Source organism: Salmo salar, chromosome ssa01 (assembly GCF_905237065.1).
Source record: "Salmo salar chromosome ssa01, Ssal_v3.1, whole genome shotgun sequence".
In the NCBI taxonomy this organism is placed as follows: domain Eukaryota; kingdom Metazoa; phylum Chordata; class Actinopteri; order Salmoniformes; family Salmonidae; genus Salmo; species Salmo salar.
Genome location: NC_059442.1, coordinates 96,817,274 through 96,837,551, shown reverse-complemented (window position 1 = coordinate 96,837,551; position 20,278 = coordinate 96,817,274). Strand labels below are relative to the sequence as shown.

At 40.3% G+C, this 20,278-nt stretch overlaps 1 protein-coding gene across 1 annotated transcript; it reads left to right on the top strand.

The window, feature by feature from the left end:
- The first annotated feature begins 8,118 nt into the window (after positions 1-8,118).
- On the top strand, positions 8,119-18,733 carry LOC100196698 (PERP, TP53 apoptosis effector). Its single transcript, NM_001141720.1, is given in 3 exon segments — positions 8,119-8,369; positions 15,518-15,658; positions 16,801-18,733. Coding segments are annotated over 3 exon segments (558 nt in total). The 5' UTR covers positions 8,119-8,164; the 3' UTR covers positions 17,013-18,733.
- The last annotated feature ends 1,545 nt before the right edge of the window (positions 18,734-20,278 follow it).

The following is a 20,278-nucleotide window of genomic DNA, read 5'->3' as shown; positions in this document are numbered from 1 at the left end:
GCCCCGCCCATGTGAACAGACATTGGTTGTAAACTATGAAACACGGCCCTCTCTACCAACCCTATCTAAGCCCCTTTACGAAAATGTAACTTCCTGTTACGAAGACGTGAGGACGACGGTCCTACGTTAAAAGGGCTCAAATAATAACGAAATTAGCATCTTGTTCAATGTGAAGGTGACGATCGACATGTCGAAAGGATGAATTTCGACTATACCAGCCAGAATATAGCACGAGCTTAAAAGTATGGCAACTTGGTATGAACTTTGAACTCCTATTCACCCCAGAAGTGATACCTCCTAGCCGTTGAGTTAGCAGCAGCCGCTGTAAACGTGGGCTAGGAAAGGACGGACGACGTGCCCAGTCTAACACACACAACGATACTACAACATATCCAGTTTACTACCAGAGACATTCTTCAGAGGACAGAGATACATGCTGGACAACCCGGCCTTCTATCTACGACCAATCTACCGAAGCGCAGCTCAGAGTAAATATTTATTGCATTTTCCTTTTTCAAATAGTCGGTTATTTAGAATGCATAAGATATTGTATTTACGATAGCATAGCTGCCTACGGACCGATTGAGGAACAAAAAGATTTTGTGTCTCTGTCTTCCCGCTCTTTCATTCAAAACCCAACTCCCTTTCTTTGTGCAACCAGCCGTCATATCTGTTCCGTCAGCTAGGGACGTTTTCCTTTATGACATAATTTGTAATCAATGTATGATACATTCTGTGTAGATGTAATTCTGTGTGATTATTTAGTAAATAATTAATTAAACCAAATTTTGTATTGCTGATTTAACTTGTTAGCCAGGGTTCGTGAAGATAACCAAGAATTTACAACTTTCAGATGAGACTGAATAAAGTGACGATTAAATATTGACTTCTACTGATGTAAAAGATTACTAGGTCTTTAAGAGATTATTCGGAAGATAACAGCTCTATAAACATTATTTCATGGTGCCCCGACTTTCTAGTTAATTTCATTTATCTGATTAGCTTAACCAGGTAATATTAATTACAGAGAGATGATTTTATAGAATAGCATGTCATATCACTTAATCCGGCATAGCCAAAGACACGACAATCCTGACTTGTTGCATCACTGCCTGGTACGGCAATTGCTCGGCCTCTGACCGCAAGGCACTACAGAGGGTAGTGCGTACGGCCCAGTACATCACTGGGGCTAAGCTGCCTGCCATCCAGGACCTCTACACCAGGCGGTGTCAGAGAAAGGCCCTAAAAATTGTCAAAGACCCCAGCCACCCCAGTCATAGACTGTTCTCTCTACTACCGCATGGCAAGCGGTACCGGAGTGCCAAGTCTAGGACAAAAAGGCTTCTCAACAGTTTTTACCCCCAAGCCATAAGACTCCTGAACAGGTAATCAAATGGCTACCCGGACTATTTGCATTGTGTGCCCCCCTCCCTCCCTCCCAACCCCTTTTTATGCTGCTGCTACTCTCTGTTTATCTTATATGCATAGTCACTTTAACTATACATTCATGTACATACTACCTCAATTGGGCCGACCAACCAGTGCTCCCGCACATTGGCTAACCGGGCTATCTGCATTGTGTCCCACCACCCACCACCCGCCAACCCCTCTTTTACGCTACTGCTACCCTCTGTTCATCATATATGCATAGTCACTTTAACCATATCTACATGTACATACTACCTCAATCAGCCTGACTAACTGGTGTCTGTATGTAGCCTCGCTACTATATATAGCCTGTTTTTTACTGTTGTTTTATTTCTTTACTTACCTATTGTTCACCTAATACCTTTTTTGCACTATTAGTTAGAGCCTGTAAGTAAGCATTTCACTGTAAGGTCTACACCTGTTGTATTCGGCGCACGTGACAAATAAACTTTTTGATGTTCCACCGCTATAAATGCTGTGAATAACATTTAAACTAATGCCCATGTGCTCTCCATTAGAAATGCCTGTAACAGCATCCCCACCAAATCCTGCTGCTGAGGATGAACCACTGTCTACAGACCCTGCTGCTGAGGATGAACCACTGTCTACAGACCCTGCTCACTGGCATTCAGTTCTGACTGACAGAATTCGGACACAACTAGTTCACAGAGGACCAAGTGAGGTACCACCTAACTTTGTTTCCCAAGAAATGAGAGTGATGGAAGAAGTTGCCACCACCAGTATTTCAGGAAGACCTTGGTGAGTGATGAAAAAAAATCCCTAGAAGTTGGTTGGTGTATTCTGAAAGAAACAACAAACAGCCTCTTCTGCTGCAAATTCTCTTCTAAGAAGAAAATGTATTTAGAAAACTCAGGACTGACAGACTGGAAACATGCAATTTCTTTGCTGACTTCACACGACAGCAGTCCAGAACACCAAAACTGCATGAAAACAATGAAAGAACTGGCAATGAGGATCAAAAAAGGGGAAACAATTGACAAGCATGAGATGGCACTTATGGAGGCTGAGAGGATAAGATGGAGAGAGGTGTTGACACGTCTGACTGCTAATGTGCAGTCTCCGGCAATTAGAAATCTGGCACTAAGGGGACACACATAAACACTGTCCTCTCCATCAAATGGAAATATCCTCAGAGTTTGAACTGATGGCACAATCTGATCAGTCATAAAAGAGCACCTTAACCGTGTCCAAAAAGGGAGTCACACCACCAGCTACCTTGGCCACCAAATACAGAATGAACTCATTGATTTGTTGAGCAGCAAGGTCATTTCAATAATAGTGAGTGACATCAAGCTGGCAAAAATTATTCTCTATCATTCTAGATTGCACCTCAAATGTCAGCCACACTGAACAGTTGTCAGTTGTGATTCAAATTGTGTCACTGTAGGAGGAGCCCCACAAAGGAACATTTTATGGGGGTTTAGGAGGCAGAGTCCACAGGTCAACATTTGGCATCCCTGATTCTCAAAAGATTAGAGGAGGTAAAAATTCAAAGGACAATCTTATGATAATGGGGCCAACATGAGAGGCAAAAACAAAGGTGTCCAAGCCAGACTCCTGGAAATGAATCCAAGAGCTCTATTTGTGTCATGTGGGGCTCACACATTGAACCTGGTTGTGGCTGATACTGCTAAAAGTTCTGTCGATGCCACACTTTACTTTGACATCTTACACAAACTATATACCTTGTTCTCAGCCTCCACACAGCGATGGGCCATCCTGAAAAAACACATGGACATCCCTTTGAAGATGTGGACTGAGACAGGGTGGGAGAGTAAAGATAAGAGTGTCGAGCCACTGAGGTAGCAGGCAGCAGCGGTGAGAGAGGCACTGATTGAGTTGAGGGATCAAACCAAAGACCCTGTGATAAAGACTGAGGCCCAGTCCTTGTCAGAGGTGGGATCATACCGCTTCAGCATCTGTACAGTGGTGTGGTATGACATCTTGAGCCAGATCCAACATGTGAGCAAGCTGATGCAGTCTCCCAGTATGCATGTGGATGTTGCAGTTAGTCTTCTCAGAAAGACAGAGAGGTCTCAGCAACTACAGGGCAACAGACTTTATGACTGCAGAAATGTCAGTCAAGGATATTTGTGAGGGTATAAATATAGAGGCCGTTCTACAACAAAAAAGGCTGAGGTCCACAAAGCGGCACTTTTCATACAAATAATTTGATGAGCCTTTGAGTGATGCCCTGAAGAAGCTGGAGGAGACATTTTTCAATGTCATTGTTGATGCTGCAACCTCAGCCCTTCAGGAAATATTTTCCACATTGGAAAATGTGAGAGAGAAGTTGAGTGCTGTCAACCTTCCAAAGTCTCTCAAATGAGGAGTTGACAGAACAATGTGAGGCCCTTAGTATGACACTGCACTATGAAGAACTCTCAGACTTGGATGGCAGAGAGCTTGCACAGGAACTGAAGAACTTGCCTGACTTGCCATCAAAAACCATGACCCTGCTTGAGCTGCTGAAATGTATACACGAAAGGGAGCTCTCAGAAATGTATCCAAATTTGTGGACTGCTCTCAGAATTTGTCTTACTCTTCCAGTGACCCGTAGCTGAAGCAGAGGAGCTTTTCAGAGCTGAAGCTCATCAAATCCTTCCTAAGGTCCACCATGTCACAGGAACGCCTTAGTGGCCTTGCTGTCATCAGTCTTGCTAGGCAGATTTCTTATGATGATGGAATTGATGACTTTGCATCAAGGAAGGCAAGAAAGGTTTAGGGTTTAGATGGCAGTTGTGCAATTTAGTGTGTTTTTTTTAAGTGCAATAGTGTAATAATCAGGTTCTTTCCTCTATGTGTGTTACTCTATTTGTGTGCAATTTAGTTGTTATCTGTGTTTTCTGTTAGCAATAGGATAATTTGATTCTCTTATTTGTATTTTTATACTACAATTTGATTCCATTTGTCTTTGTTACTTCTTTTTGATATTTATGAGTTATTGTTGTATATATTTATATAGTTTTAAATGTTATGATTATTTATGTGTTGGGGGTTCATACAAGCTAGAACCGCCAGGTGTCACTCAGAGCCCATCCAGTGAGAAGGTCTATTCACTTTATGGCCTCTGTGTGACAGTGATGGAGTTACAGAAAAAAACAGAATTTTTGCGGTCCAAACACTTAAAAGACACACCCTCGTCCACTTACCCTCGCCGTATGCCCTTGGGGATATCCCAGTCACCATTAAGGGCCGTCCAAATTATTAGCCAGGCAAGCGAAGTTTGCAACGTAAGCCCCCCAGGGCTCGTTTTTAGTCGAGTTTACTATTATGTTAATACTTCGGAGCCTGAAACTCATCATAATTCAATTCGCGACGATTGAACATCCGCTAAGAAAAGTCCGCCAAAAACTAAAACCTCAACGTCAATATATGGAGTCAACATACAAGTGCAAGTAAAGACGAATGTAAATAAGTTAGAAATGGTGCTACAAATGCAAACACGTCTCGTAAAAGTAATGATGGTTAGATTTGGGAAATTGTAGCTATAAAACATTTTCGTTCTTCACTACTTCATTTTCGTTCTTCCGGCTAGGCATCCTAACGTTATTTAGCTAATTAATTTGCTAGCTATCATACAGTATGCGTATATTAATAATTGTATATTTAATGTAAGTAGAAATGCAATCATAATTGACTGTAGCGCATATAAAGCACCCTCAAATTACCGGTGGCTGAAAACACAATCATCACGGGATGAACGAGTGACGGATTTCCGACCAAGGGCGTTCCATTTAAAAATCATTCCTTCCTCCCTCGCGCTGCAAGTGTTTATTCGTCATGAGGGGGCGCTCAAGATAGGGGCATGAGAGGTCGTAGCATTTCTAGCTGAGGAACAATTTTGGGGTTTTATTACAAAGTTTATACATTTTAGGCTGTAGTTGCAACAAAAAAAAAAAAGCCATACAATGTAGGTATTTTGAATTGTTTTGTAATTAATCAAGCCATTGAAATAGATTTTTTTTTACGATTTCCAACCAAAAAGCTAGCTATGAAAGTTTCAGCGTGTTTAGCTAACATTAGCTAGCTAACGTCTTCATATAGTTAGCAGCATGGAGTCAGGACATAACAAAACTGTTGCTGAGATAATGGATGTTGAGATGTCCAAGGAGAAAAGAGGAATTGCAGAAACCCATTCATATGCTTGCAGTGTAGAAAAGCGGGGTGAATGTGATTCATACCCGAATACACCAACCAAGGAGCAACTTCCAAAAAGGCTGAGAAGCGAACCATCACTGAGCCAACGACAGGACAACATCGTGCGGGAGATGGATTATGCTGTTGGTAGATGTCAACCACATTCAATTCATTGTTGTGAATACTTATGCTACCAATATCAAGTCAAGTAACTGTATTTATTTAGATACATTAAGAGGAAAATAAGTAAAATTATGCATAATTTTCCCATTAGCCAAAGTAATGTGGGGTGGAGATTGTAATACAGTATTACATGATAATCTAGATAGATGGCCTCCTAAGGATAGCAATTCTGATTGTGAGATAAGGAATATATGTCTAAGGTTAGGTGTTCTAGAAATTTGGAGACATAAGATTATGTTTACATGGAGTACCAAAGATTTATCTATACAATCCGGTATTGATTTCTGTCTGATATCTGAAGATATGGCTGACAAAGTTGATACAGTCTCAATTGAACCAAAGATTTTTAACAGACCACACAGGGATTTCAGTAAAGATAAATATGCTTGGTTTGTCAACAAAAAAAGTTAGTAAAGGTTACTGGAAATTTAACAAGACTTTACTAGACAATTAAGTATTTAAGAAGGAAGTAGAAGGAATTATTGATAAATATTGGAACCGTGCGTGTGTTATGAATACGTTTGGAAGTTACTGGGAACTAATGAAATGTGATATAAGGGTGTTGGCTATTTCAATGGGGAAAGAAATCGCCCGTGCCAAGAGAAAGAATATAACATCATAAAGGGAATAATGGATTATACAACAAAAAACTGATTGAACTATAAGGAATTACTGGAGCTATCATCAGTGTAAATGCAGTTAGTGTATCTAGGAGGAAAAGGCCCAGGCAGTGTTTGTAGAACCAGAACAGTATTTGGAATGTCTTCCCTAAGTATTTATTTCACTCTGTTGGTGGTTTAGAATTTCTGCTTCCATGGAATTTTGATGTTGATAAAATCCCAGTAAAATTGGCCAAATTCTATAAGCAGGCACCTTTATCTTGGATGTTAGCCTATAAAAATACTTTCTATGGAACAACAAAGATATGCGATTTAAAAATACGTCTTTTTTTTTTCATTACTGGTTTAAGAATAAAATTATTTTGGTTGGTCAGTTACTGAATGAGGATGGATATCAACTCTCATATGGGGAATTTCTTGCTCATTTTAGAATTCCAATAACCCCGAAAGAATATGCAATTGGGGTGGCAGCTAGCCTAGTGGTTAGAGCATTGGACTAGTAACCGAAAGGTTGCAAAATCGAATGCCTGAGCTAACAAGGTACAAATCTGTCGTTCTGCCCCTGAACAAGGCAGTTAACCCACTGTTCCTAGGCCGTCATTGAAAATAAGATTTTGTTCTTAACTGACTTGCCTAGTAAAATAAAAAATAGTTTTTGATGCGATTCCAAAGGGGATTGTATTTCTTTTAAATTCCTCTGTGGTTGATGTAAGTAACATATATTTTAAATGAAAATATATTCATTGGCAATATTAACATCCTCAAAGATAAACGTAGTAATTAATAAACAGATTAGAAATATTGTTTGTGATACTACATTTCCCTCAGCAAGATGTTTTGGGTGAAATAGCTATGGTGATATACAATGGGGGAAAGCTAGGAAAATTCCTAACAAATACTGTCAGTAACAAGGTAAAGGAAGTTTCATTTAAAATGTTACATTTAATTTATCCTGTGAAACATGTTTTGCAAAGATTCAAGCTGAATATTGACTATAATTGTGATTTCTGTGTTTTTTTCTTTTTACCTGTATTTATAGTATATTTTTTGGGGATTGACATACAGAACTTTGTTACAAAGAAAACGGGACAGGTTGTACATTCATGGTTTTGATATGATTTATTTCAGTATTTCTGACAATGACATATGTAGTATATTTAATTCAACTGCTAGTAATATTAGGTAAATTGAGATGCAAATGGTCTAATTCAAAACCTATTTTCTTCCCTTTATAAATGAATTTAAACAATATGGCACTACTTTAACAAAAAATGAAAAACAAAAAGGCAAAACTTGTATTATTAATGATTATGATTTGTTTCTTTAGGATTCCTGGCAATGTAAATAGTTTATGTATGCTTGTTTGCATGTGACTATTCCTTTTATCTGTTGATAATTGTAAATAAAATACAAATAATTAATTAAAAACAGTGTATACTCGTCAGACGTAATGATACGTCATCAGAAGTGTCCACTTAAGGGCTGAGGGGATAGGGTGTGTCTTTTAAGTGTTTGGATTGCGGCCACTGTCAATGGGCTGGGCTTGAGATGCTGGTTGGGTTGACTCGCCCTTCCGCCAAGCCTGACGAGAATGAGCCTGCAGGCCTTTCCAAGTCATTTAAACAGGTTTAGGCTACTGTGCGCGGATTACGTTTCAAACTAGGGTGGGGCTTTCAGATTTGATCAGTAAAAAAGGTGTCGCCTACAAACCCATACGGTATTTGGACGCCTGACCGCTTCTATCCGCACTGTCTGGTCTGTCTTTGTCGAATATGTTTCGCTGTGGACTTGCGTATCCAAGATGCAGGTGGATCGTACCACTTCTTTTGCTTTTTGCGATTATATTTGACATTATTGCAATTGCTGCTACTTCGGGATGGGTTGAGGACAAGGACGCAATGTCCCACTACGCAAGTATGTGGAGTCAATGCCGAGGTCGGAATGACATCTGGGACTGCAAATCTCTCATGGAATTCTGTAAGTATCATATTGAAAGAATCTATAAAAATTCACTTAACAGCCCTAATCATAGTGACAAGGAAAATGTCACTATTAATTGTTTGACAATATAGCCTACTGTACTATAGTGTATGTATTCAGAATTTGATTTGGAGACTGCTCACAGTAAGAGGCTGATTTCCGGTGGGTGTAATTTGTAGAACGTTCCAACAGGAATCTGTTCCAAAGTACAAGGTTTGCCAACAAACAACGCATACAAACTAGCATGATCAGTTCAACTAGCTGCCGAAAAACGTAATTAAATAACCCACTCCCTACAACGTTGTATGCGTTTGTTGGCAACCTTGTTATTTCTGAAGTTTTTGGAACAGATTCCTGTTGGAACGTTCCACAAATTATACCCACCCTCTGATCAAGATCATAATAACTAATATTCAGCCTACACAGTACAAAAGGTATTCCGCAGAGACATTTCATTAGTTGTATATTTTTTGTTGGGCAAGTGCATGGGCCTACTTCATGAACAACCTATTTGTTTACTTCGGTCCACAATTCCTTTTACTTAAGTTTACTTTTACTCAACAAGCAAAGAAATGCTCTCCTGTGAGTTTTTCAATGGCAAAGTGGCAGCCAGTCATAGTAAACTTCGATCAACACTTTATTTTCCCTGTTTCCCATTGTCTTTACCCCCTGTTTGTTGGTGTTTTCCTGCACATTTTACAGCTACTATAACATCTCAACTCATGGTAATCAGAAAACATTTCTGATCAAGTACATATCCACTCAGATCCTTTCTCATACTAAATTAAAATGTTGGCTGCTTTAGATATATTGTAAGAATAGAAATCAAACGTCAGAGGCTGCGTCAAATTTTTAACATGCAACCAATGTTCCAATTCTTAACAATAGTATATAATAGAACAAAATATAATAGAGAATTGCCTTTGAATATTGGTATTAACAGGCAGGATGGATTCATATCAAGTTGCTTTCTCAGTCATGTTCTCAGGGCTATTTTTAGACTTGTGACGAGTGCCCCTACCAAGCTGGAGAGGTCCTGCTACAAACCGCTGCCTGACAATCTGTGGCGAGAAAAGATTGAGAAAATACCTCTGTCTTCACTTGATGCTGGTAAAAAATATCCATGTCTGGTACATTCGGAACATATGCTATTACTCAGAACTCAGGATGTACTGCTGCAGTCAGTCAGTTAGGACAGCTGTGTTGTCATTCAGGTAGCAGTCCTAATGGAGGAATAGTTTCAGCTCTCAGTAAACAACATTGTTGATGTTATAAGGAGAGGAAAAGACAGTTACACTTATCCCAGTGTCCTTGCTCAGTCAGTGGGTTACTTACCCCAGTGTCCTTGCTCAGTCGGTGGGTTACTTACCCCAGTGTCCTTGCTCAGTCGGTGGGTTACTTACCCCAGTGTCCTTGCTCAGTCGGTGGGTTACTTACCCCAGTGTCCTTGCTCAGTCGGTGGGTTACTTACACAAATGCAACAATTAATTTACCCTAAACTGTGGGATTGCATAGCCCACTAGTGAACAAAGCAGGCAGGTGGAATTGGTATAATTGTACCCTTCATTTTCATACCATAAAAAGTTAGTTTATAACTAGTCAGATAATACAAATCAAGGAGAATGATTTATTCTGTTTTATTATGCGGTGTATGTGGAGTCAGTGCTGCTGGTCCAAGGTTAACAATGTTTGGGTGAGTGCAGTTGGCTGTAATGTCGCTATCTGACTGGTGCCATCAAGATGAACTAGTATTGACGTATTACCACTGGAACACAACTATGTTGTGATTAATCAACCTCAGCCGGATGTTGTCCATTCCAAGGGCCACTTCCTGTCCCTTCCTGGGTGGGAGATGGCATGGATGGATTCTCTGCAATTAGTGGTGTCATGTTGCATGGATGATGTTATGGGATTTGTTTTTCACAATCAAACCCATGTGAACATTTTACATTTTCTCTGTATATTGTGTAATAACACAGTAATTACACTTGTATCAACATTGTTTTAATATTGTCAGACTAATTTATTAATCACTCAATAATAGGAATTGCTTAATGGGGTTGAGCGTTTTTGTGTGATTATTAGGCTATGTAATTTTTTTTTTTGCCTAATCAATGTGATAGAGCCTACCTAAAACTGCAAGCATACCTCTTAGCTTGGAGTCGCATAACGAACTTGCTCATTTAAAATGCACAGTGCATGAATGAAATCAACAGTACTCAAACATGTACCTGACCAAAACAGTGCCAAAATCAATTATAGAATCTGTAATTAATCGCTGTAGACGACGACTCAACTGATTCAATCGATTTAAGTTCAGACCCATACTTTTTCAAATTAGCAACATTGGTTTGCCATTGGTTGTTTATTTTGAACTTGATTAGGAAAGACACAAGACGGATATTCCCCTTCTGGAGAGTATTTAGACTCAGGCGTATTTGTGAGCTATCTTCGGCCCTGTGAGCTGTCCACATCACAATGTTTGAATTAGATTAAAGTACTCACACTAGCATTTTAAAGAGATCCTTCACTAGCATTTTAAAGAGATCCTTCACTAGCATTTTAAAGAGATCCTTTGCAACAGTCAAACAACTAACAGTCGGCTACTAATACACTAAAACTGTTCTCGACCATGGACTTGAGATCCAGAGAAGCACATCATTTTGAGTGTGAGAATATCTACATTTTCTGAACACAAGGGACATTATCTTTTCTAACGCCACCTCTCTGTACATCTGTTTAATGTTTGAGTGATACTCTACTGTATGGTTTAGTACACACGAAGTTAAACTTGTTAGACGAGGATCCCGTTGTCTGTTAGAGGCAAGTGAAGGCATGACTGCAGTGCCTGAAGCTCAGGCGTAGGCTGCCTGCCATTTAATCCTGATGGTAGACAGAGAGTGAATAATTTAAGGTGTGAGCTCTGCATTTGTGTGCAACAGATGTCAGTTAATAACCTACCACCAGTAATGTGTGTTGAAATACGATGCCGTTGTGATACTGTAGAACAAAGGTTTGCTCCGCATTGCTTTGTGTTGCGGCATGACAATGTACTACCCTCCTCACCTAATACAGGTGTAAATATTAGACTATAAATTGGGCCTTCCTCTATTATACTTATGCTAAATAGTTTATTCTATTCTACTGACATTTGCTTTTTGTTCATGTTTTTATATTTTCTTATTTGTTGTTGCGTTGTCCAGCATGAACCTGCCAGTAACCATGTGTTTCATGTACATACGACTCTAATAAAACTTGGAACTTGAAACTACTACAAGCGAGGGTACTTCCTGCAACATTGTGCAAGCACATTGCTGGTTTCTTTAACATTCAAGAGAAGGAGATCAAACCAGACCCCTAAATAGCTATCAGTCTCTCATTCACAACCTAATCTGATTGGGGGACAAATCTTTCATTTGTGAGAATTTCTTATTGCAGAATTCCATGGACAATGTGTTTAAACGTAGTGGATGCATAATTACAACTTTTCTTTAAATGAGTTCTTGTTTTTTGGTGACCTCCTGGCCCTGTAATCTTGTTATTGTTGGGTGTGGTAGGATGTTTATTTTTTTAAATTGTTTTTGTTAAATACACATCTAATTTACATAAATAGTCACACCTCTGAGTCAATACATGTTAGAATCACATTTATTCAAATACTACCCACCACTGCGACCTGTACGCTCTCGTTGGCTGGCCCTCGCTTCATACTCGTCGCCAAACCCACTGGATCCAGGTCATCTACAAGTCTCTGCTAGGTAAAGCCCCGCCTTATCTCAGCTCACTGGTCACCATAGCAGCACCCACCCGTAGCACGCGCTCCAGCAGATATCTCACTAGTTACCCCCAAAGCCAATTCCTACTTTGGCCGCCTTTCCTTCCAGTTCTCTGCTGCCAATGACTGGAATGAACTGCAAAAATCACTGAAGCTGGAGACTCATATCTCCCTCACTAACTTTAAGCATCAGCTGTCAGAGCAGCTTACTGATCACTCTACCTGTACACAGCCCATCTGTAAATAGCCCACCCAACTACCTTATCCACATATTGTTATTTATTTTTGCTCTTTTTCACCCCAGTATCTCTACTTGCACATCATCATCTGCACGTCTATCACTCCAGTGTTAATGCTAAATTTAGGTATTTCGCCACTATTGCCTATTTATTGCCTTACCTCCCTAATCTTACTACATTTGCACACACTGTACATGGATTTTTCTATTGTGTTATTGACTGTACATTTGTTTATCTCATGTGTAACTGTTGTTTTTGTCGCACTGCTTTGCTTTAACTTGGCCAGGTCGCAGTTGTAAATGAGAACTTGTTCTCAACTGGCCTACTTGGTTAGATAAAGGTGAAATAAAACAATAAAAAAAGAACTTAACACACCTGGATTGCACATTATTCTTTTTCATATTCTTCAAGTTCTGTCAAGTTGGTTGTTGATCTTTGCTAGACAGACATTTTTCAAGTCTTGCCATGTATTTTCAGGACGATTTTAAGTCAAAACTGTATCTAGGCCACTCAGGAACATTCAATGTCATCTTGGAAAGCAACTCCAGTTAATATTTGGCCTTGTGTTTTAGGTTATTGTCCTGCTGAAAGGTGAATTTGACACACAGTGTACAGTCGTAGCCAAAAGTTTTGAGAATGACACTTATTCATTTTCATAAAGTCTGCTGCCTCAGTGTCTTTAGATATTTTTGTCAGATGTTACTATGGAATACTGAAGTATAATTACAAGCATTTCATAAGTGTCAAACGCTTTTATTAACAATTACATGAAGTTGATGCAAAGAGTCAATATTTGTAGTTTGACCCTTCTTTTTCAAGACTTCTGTAATCCGCCCTGGCATGCTGTCAATTAACTTCTGGGCCACATCCTAACTGATGGCAGCCCATTCTTGCATAATCAATGCTTGGAGTTTGTCAGAATTTGTGGGTTTTTGTTTGTCCAGTCGCCTCTTGAGGGTTGACCACAAGTTCTCAATGGGATTAAGGTCTGGGGAGTTTCCTGGCCATGGACCCAAAATATTGATGTTTTGTTCCCCGAGCCACATAGTTATCACTTTTGCCTTATGGCAAGGTGCTAAATCATGCTGGAAAAGGCATTGTTCATCACCAAACTGTTCCTGGATGGTTGGGAGAAGTTGCTCTCGGAGGATGTGTTGGTACCATTCTTTATTCATGGCTGTGTTCTTATGCAAAATTGTGAGTGAGCCCACTCCCTTGACTGAGAAGCACATGAATGGTCTCGGGATGCTTTACTGTTGGCATGACACAGGACTAATGGTAGTACTCACCTTGTCTTCTCCGGACAAGCTTTTTTCCGGATGCCCCAAACAATCAGAAAGGGGATTCATCAGAGAAAATGACTTCACCCCAGTCCTCAGCAGTCCAATCCCTGTACCTTTTGCAGAATATCAGTCTGTCCCTGATGTTTTTCCTGGAGAGAAGTGGCTTCTTTGCTGTCCTTCTTGACACCAGGCCATCCTCCAAAATTCTTTGCCTCACTGTGCGTGCAGATGCACTCACGCCTGCTGCCATTCCTGAGCAAGCTCTGTACTGGTGGTGTCCCGATCCTGCAGCTGAATCAACTTTAGGAGACGGTCCTGGAGCTTGATAGATGATCCGATAAATGGTTGATTTAGGTGCAATCTTACTGGCAGCAATATCCTTGCCTGTGAAGCCCTTTTTGTGCAAAGCAATGATGACGGCACGTGTTTCCTTGCAGGTAACATGGTTGAAAGAGGAAGAACAATGATTCCAACCACCACCTGCCTTTTTGAAGCTTCCAGTCTGTTATTCAAACTCAATCAGCATGACAGAGTGATCTCCAGCCTTGTCCTTGTCAACACTCACACCTGTGTTAATGAGAGAATCACTGACATGATGTCAGCTGGTCCTTTTGTGGCAGGGCTGAAATGCAGTGGAAGTGTTTTTTGGGATTCAGGTCATTTGCATGGCAGAGGGACTTTGCAATTAATTGCAATTCATCTGATCACTCTTCATAACATTCTGGCGTATATGCAAATTGCAATCATACAAACTGAGGCAGCAGACTTTGTGAAAATTATTATTTGTGTCATTTTCAAAACTTTTGGCCACGACTATGTTGGAAGGCAGACTAAACCAGGTTTTCCTCTAGGATTTTGCCTGTGCTTAGCACTATTCCATTTCTTTTTATCCTAAAAAACACTCCCTGGTCCTTGCAGATTACAAGCATACCCATAACATGATGCAGCGACCACCATGCTTGAAAATATGAAGTGGTACTCCGTGATGTGTTGGATTTGCCCCAAAACGTAACGCTTTGTATTCAGGACATAAAGTTAATTTGTTTGGCACTTTTTGTTTTTTACAGTTTACAGTAGTGCCTTATTGCAAACAGGATGCATGTTTTGGAATATTTGTATTCTTTACAGGCTTCCTTCTTTTCACTCTGTCATTTAGGTTAGTTTGTGGAATAATAACAATGTTGTTGTTCCATCAGTTTTCTCTTATCACAACCATTGAACTCTGTAATTGTTTAAAAGTCACCATTGGCCTCACGGTAAAATCCCTGAGCGGTTTCCTCCCTCTCCGGCAACTGAGTTAGGAAAGACACCTTGTTCTTTGTAGTGACTTGGTGTATTGATACACTTTGGATGGTGTAAGTAATAACTTCACCATGCTCCAAGGGATATTCAATGTCTGCTTTTTACATTTTTACCCATCTCCCTGTTCTTTGTGGTTGAATCTGTGTTTGAAATTCACTGCTCGACTGAGGGACCTTACAATTATCTGTATGTGTGGTGTACAGAGATGAGGTAGTCATTCAAAAACACTATTATTGCCATACAACTTATTATGTGACTTGTTAAGCACACTTTTACTCCTGAACATATTTAGACTTGCCATAACAAAGGGGTTGAATACTTATTGACTCAAGACATTTAAACTTTCATTTGTAATGAATTTGTGAAAATGTCTTAACAGAATTCCACTTTGACAAAATGGGGTATTGTGTGTAGGCCAGTGACACAAAATCTAAATTTAAATTCATTTTAAATTCAGGCTGTAAAACAACTATGTGAAACAAGTAAAGGGGTGTGACTACTTTCTGAAGGCACTTTACTAAACATTGCTTGTTGATGTGTCTTCAGCTTGGGCCCAGGCTGTGGCAGCTCTTATGATCATCGGCCTCATCATCCTCATCATCGCCTTCATCATCTCCTGTATCGCTCTCTGCTGCACCCTCAACATCAGCCTTCTGCCTGTCATCGGGGCCCTGCTCTTCATCACTGGTAAGAAACACAACACCTTTCTGTTCTTCTTGGGGCGGTTTCTTGGGGCGGTTTCCTGGATTAATTTTACTCCTGGACTAAAAAGCAATCTCCATTAAATGCTTTTTAGCCCAATATTAGGTGTAATCTGTGTCAGGGAAACCACTCCCTTATGTTTTTGTACTTCCAGTGTCTGAGCTAATGGAGGAGAAGTTAGTTATTGAAGATGTAGTGAAATATTAACAACTGGATTTCCTTTTTTGTTAATTTGGCCTGCCTCAAAATGTATTGCTCCAAACCGCAAACTACAATTACTCTCATACTTTAGTGCTTCCTATGCTCCTCCACGTTCCGAGGGGGCTCAAGTAGCATGGCAGCCATAGCTACTGTGGAGTTGGCGAGTCCTAAAGCTAGTCTTCTTCTTATTTGAACCGTTGCCAATGAGGAGAGGGAGTTGTTTGTGTCCCTACTCTGCTCTGAGGTTCAAGGAAGGGCTGAGAGAATGTTCTGCGTCTGGCTGAATCACAGCACTGATAGTGAGATCATAGGAACACTCCCCTTCCTCGCAACTGCCCATGCCCCCCCCTTCTGCAGCTGCCACCCTAGTGTGAAACCTGATAGCCCAGCCCAGCCCGGCCTATGCCTAGGGGAAAAGAGAGGCTGCACAGTCACTCAGAATTACCCTGAAACTGTCTGTCAGACATAGCTGAATCATAGAGGTGTCTGACTATAAAGCTGCCGTCCTCTCATGGGAATGTTTTCCCAGTGTTTAGAGTGTAGTAAATAAGTATTAGTATTTAGTACTAGTTCTGACTGGATCACCAGTATATGTGGCTGTAAAGTAGTAACAGTAGTAATCATCACTATGTGATCCATTGTTTGATCCCACTTTGTGATTCGCCATCCATACAGTGAATGTGTAAAATATCAACTTTACCTCACAGTACATCCACTTTCTAATCTAGTTATCCACCTTCTAATCTAAATGACACATGCTCTAACTTGTTGTTACGTCTAAGCCCTAGAGACTTAAGTTCACACACCCTCACGCTAGTTTTGGTAGACTCTCACTTATGTGTCACTGTTCCACAGAGTCAGCCTCCTCCCCTGTTTGGAATGATCCAGCACTGACAAATCTCTGTTCTGCCTGTTTCTCACCACAGTGGTCATTCAGTTCATCGCCCTCATCATCTACCCAGTCAAGTTCAATGACCTGATCTTCGAGGGCCGCTACGACTACACCTGGGCCTACGGCTTCGGCTGGGGGGCCACCATCCTCTGCATCGGCTGTGGGATCCTCTTCTGCTGCCTACCTCGCTACGAGGACGAGCTCACGGGCCTCGCCAAGACCAAATACATCTATACCTCAGCTTAGAGGAACCACGGACACCCCCAGGCTACATCTCAATAGTCTGAAATTACTTCCCTTCTCCTCATCTCCTTCCCTTTATCTTCTTCTTCCCTTCTTCTCTTCTCTTCATCTCCTTCCCTTCATCTGCACTGAGGAAAACAACACAGGACAGTGAAAGCAATATAGTAGTCACCTACCAGGAATCTACTTTCACCTGCTCAGGTTCTTTCAAATCAGCCAGATGAAGGAAAGGAAGCCCACTTTAGACTATTGAGATGCAGCCCCAGGCGGACAGAAGTCTATTGAGATGCAGCCCCAGGCGGACAGAAGCACCTCTGCCACCACAGAGGACACTGACACTTAGACATATCATTGGAGGTTACTTTTGTCATTTCTAACAACGCTGAATGCCCTCTCCGTTGGAAGGATCCCGTAGATGTGCCCTATTTCCGACCCTATACTGATCCCTAGATTGATTTGAGTGGTCCACATGTTACCAAGGGAGGTTGCCAGGTATGGCTATTCCAGAGGCTTTTTTTCTATCACCTTTGATGTTTTTCCACGTTTGATGTTTGTGTAGAGTAGTTGAAATGACTCAGATGCAATATTGCAGATTATACATAAAAAATGTGCATAAACTGCCATAACCTTATCCTTAAATTAGTTCAATGCAAAATCACAGAAGTGCACTTAATATCAACAGTAAGGACTCCATCCAAGAGTTGATGGATAATGTCAAGTGTTCTAACCAGCTGACTTAGAGGGTGTATGTCCCACACACAAAGCTAATGTATTTGACTGCAGGATTGTTGGATGTTTTAAGATTTTCAAAAATGTATTCACTTTAATCCAAATTTGAATGGTTCAGGTCATTTACTGGCTAAACTGAATTGTAAGTACAGTAGAGAAAATGTAAACATGAATGTATGGTGCAAGGAAAGAGGCAAATGTTGATTTGCTTTTATTCAATTAGTTTAAGAATTCTGTTTCTAGTCATTGTATTATCCTTTTTTTACATTTGTTTTCTTACTCCAACAAGGACAATGTTCTTGATTGGCTATGATTGGGTATGACAATGGGTATTGCTGGACAGTTTTCTTGATTGGGTATGACAATGGGTATTGCTGGATTGCATTGTTGTGACAAGTGAAAACTAAAACACAAATAAAGGAGAAATACACATTTGGGCTGGATTCAATCTGTAGTGCCGAAGTGTTATAGCGTGATTGAACTTTAAAAGCAATGTTTCCGTGTTCGCGGAGACTGCATTCACGGAAAAATTAGCATATCATATGTCGGCTCAATCAAAAATCACTTTTAAATTTAAACCGCGCTACAACGCTGATATTCGGCACTGCAGATTGAATGTCCATTCCATGTGCTGATAATGGTAACCAACATGAAGCACCCAACCACAGACTTTTACATATACAGTTCATTCAGCATTTGACTTATAAATGTTTGCAGAAGACAATGTAGCATCTTTCAACAGCATCAGGTGATGAGTCTGCTACAGAAGACTAGTAGTGTCATGACATACTCGGATGTGCCTTCATTTTTCATAATTGCAAAATGTGTGGTTGACATTGAATGGGACTTTCTATGGACTCAATTCCATTTCAACTGAAATATGACAAGGTCAAATCGATATTCTGGTGATAATCTTTTGGGTTTATTTAGTCCTTTAAATACACAACTTTCAGCAGTGTCTTTTTATGCAATAAAGAGTTTTTTTTTTTTTCCCATCAAGTTTATATCTTCAGACCGTGTTTGCGTGTGTCTCCATGGCTGTGTGTGTGCATGTGTTGGTGAGGGAACTCGGTTGTAGTCTTACTGTTAAGTAACAATAGTAGAACACACAATTGCAACACAGGTAATATTTTCTAAACGTAGTTGTACATCAGCAGTTTTTCTCTTATGTCAGTCACTGACAGTCACTTAATTAGCATGTCGGCTAACAATTTAGTGTTTAGTATCTAAACTTGCAAGGCACGTGCCCGTGATCAGGGGCCCTGACCTCCATTGATTAAAAAAAAAATTAAAAAATGTATAGTCACTTTCACTCAGATATCATTAACATGGCATAATTCATGACAAACTGTGTGGAATTTGTTATAAAACTGCAAAATGTTCTCTCCACCCCATGGCAAAATGTGTAGAATTCCAGAAAACTTGCTTTAAACCTTCAAATATTTTCCACCCCATGGCAAAATGGGTAGAAATGTACTTTTAAATATACTTAAACAATTCTCTCCACCATCAACAGGTGGGCAACTAAAATGTTTTGCCCACAAGGTATGCGGCCCCCCAACCAAATCTCACTCGGGGCCCAAAAAAGGCAGTGTGTGTGTGTGTGTGTGTGTGTGTGTGTGTGTGTTTAATAAAAAAAAATGGCACAATTGACTGTTTTGCACAGGTAGGTCACTCAAGACTGACTTTAAAATTAGATGTCATTCCGTGTCCTGAGGATGTCGGGAAACGCATTCAAAACCAGCCACTAGGGTCAACATTGAGCTCTATTACCATCAAGTAGGCTTAATTTTTAAGGCCTTATCTCACCAACTGTGTTATGCTCTTTTTGTCCAAATTCTAAAAAAATACAGATACCAATTTTGATGCACTAAACCGTTCACACCAAGTCCAATGCACTTTTCCAAAACATTTGCATAATGTCATCAATGCTGCTGCAACCATTCTTACAGGCGATATATTGTTCAAAGTGGCCAGAGAGGATGCAGTTTTTTTTTTTTTTTCACCTTTATTTAACCAGGTAGGCTAGTTGAGAACAAGTTCTCATTTACAACTGCGACCTGGCCAAGAATAGAGCAAAGCAGTTCGACACATACAACAACACAGAGTTACACATGGAATAAACAACCATACAGTCAATAATACAGTACAAAAAGTCTATATACAGTGTGTGCAAATGAGGTAAGATAAGGGAGGTAAGGCAATAAATAGGCCAAGGTGGCGAAGTAATTACAATATACCAATTAAACACTGGAGTGATTGATGTGCAGAAGATGAATGTGCAAGTAGAGATACTGGGGTGCAAAGGAGCAAGATAAATAAATACAGTATGGGGATGAGGTAGTTGGATGGGCTATTTACAGATGGGCTATGTACAGGTGCAGTGATCTGTGAGCTGCTCTGACAGCTGGTGCTTAAAGTTAGTGAGGGAGATATGAGTCTCCAGCTTCAGTGATTTTTGCAGTTCATTCCAGTCATTGGCAGCAGAGAACTGGAAGGAAAGGCGGCCAAAGTAGGAATTGGCTTTGGGGGTAACGAGT